General features: G+C 45.6%; 1 protein-coding gene across 2 annotated transcripts; it reads left to right on the top strand.

Annotated features, from left to right (window-relative positions):
- Positions 495–1263, top strand: LOC109826037. 2 transcript variants are annotated; one of them, XM_020392988.1, is made up of 4 exons: positions 495–634; positions 725–784; positions 850–1005; positions 1103–1263. In XM_020392988.1, the coding sequence occupies exons 1-4, from the start codon at positions 511–513 to the stop codon at positions 1246–1248; spliced, it is 486 nt and encodes a 161-aa protein (XP_020248577.1). In that variant the 5' UTR covers positions 495–510; the 3' UTR covers positions 1249–1263. The 2 variants fall into 2 exon arrangements, with proteins under 2 accessions (XP_020248577.1, XP_020248576.1); XM_020392987.1 differs by having other exon boundaries at positions 495–784.

Here is a 1643-nt window from a genome sequence, read left to right as displayed (position 1 = left end):
AAGCCGATTGCAGAGTTAGAGGCCGAGGAAGCTTCTCAGGTTGATTCCCGTAGGATTTGGGAAACGCTCGATCACAGAGGACACGGAACAAGACTCGTCGGATTGATGAAGAGGGAAAGAAGACCTTTCATTCCGCAGACGAGGCTTCAGGGGGAGATCCTGAAGGTTATGAAGACTTTTCCGAGCGAGGTTTGCTATTCATCTTTTCCTTCCATCTTCCAGAAATATTGAAACTGACTATGGTTTGATGTTTCAGGGACCCCAGTTGACCAGGATGAAGAGTTCCGTCCCCCTCCCCAGGCGAGACCTTCGATTATTGTTCCTGCTGCTAGGCGGAAGAGATTAGCCCGCAAGCCGCGTGCAGCTTCCCGAGCATTTGATATGGACTTGGCTGGTGATGATCCTGCTAGTGACGGGGGTAACATCTACTCTGTAAACCACCTTCTTGGTTATTCGGAACATTGACTCATGCTTTTCCATCTCTATATAGGAGAGCGTGGAGAGAGCGAAATGAGTCCCGATTCCGTTCCTGTGTCTCCTGGTGAGCCTGACCCGCTGCCCCAGTTAAAAAGGCCTACAGGGGTTGCCGACATTAGGGAGGATAGCAATGTAGGACCTGATTCCGCAGATCCAGGTACATCTACTATTGACAATGTATCTTTTAGATGGTATACAAAAGAATTTGTGCATCCTCTAATCATCTCTGTACATCTTGCTTCTTCAGATAACTTGCAGGAGGCATACGTGGATTTTGGGAATAAAGAGGCTAACGCATCCATAAGGGGTAACTCATTTTTGTTGGTTGTAGTCTCTTTATTCTTCTTTGGTACTTATATTCTTTTACGTCAGATTTCTCTATTGATGATTTTGACGAGGAAGGCTTGATCGCGGAGACTCCTACACTCCACTTCATGTATAGCTCTCCTCAATTTGATGGCCAGTTACCCGGAGATATATTTTCCGAGCCTACGTTCGATAAGAATCTTGAGGATGATTCTTTCGAAGGTATATGCCTCCTCCCAAATTAATTATAGGACTAGCCAATTTTGACTAATGCAGCTATAATGTGATGCCTCTGAGAATTCTGACTTGTATTTAACAGGAGTTTTTGTTGAGAATGACCCTGTTGAGCCGGCTATGGGACCAACTACACCAGTTGATACACCCCCAGCCGTTACACCTCCACCACCCCCAGTGACTCAAGAGGGTATGAATACTATTTATTTACTCTTCAAGGTCTTTTTCTGACGGTTTTATCTTTTTTTTTTTATCGTGCAGGGCCTTCTTCTCGTCTTCATATTCTGGCGAGGGAGTTGTTATCTGATGATGATCCTGAGAAGATTGTCATCTGCATAGAAGTCCGCTCCTTCTTCTCTTTCATGAATGCTATGATTGGCAAGCTTTTCCATGGTGGACTTTCTCTTCACCAATTCAAGCCTTTCCTTGATTCTAAAGTCAATTTGATAAGGGAAGCGGGACATCCAGATTTGGCACAGGCTATAGTTGATGACCTTGATTGCCTAGAGCATGAGCTTCAGACGTTTCGTGAGCTCCGAGATGCAGGTGCCTCCTCATTTATTGCTGCCGAGCTGGACACCCGCTTACAGTCATCACGCGAGACTCGGATTTTTGCTGAGCTCGAG

Source organism: Asparagus officinalis, chromosome 10, assembly GCF_001876935.1.
Source record: "Asparagus officinalis chromosome 10, Aspof.V1, whole genome shotgun sequence".
NCBI classification, from domain to species: Eukaryota; Viridiplantae; Streptophyta; class Magnoliopsida; order Asparagales; family Asparagaceae; genus Asparagus; species Asparagus officinalis.
This window is presented reverse-complemented; position numbering and strand designations above follow the sequence as displayed.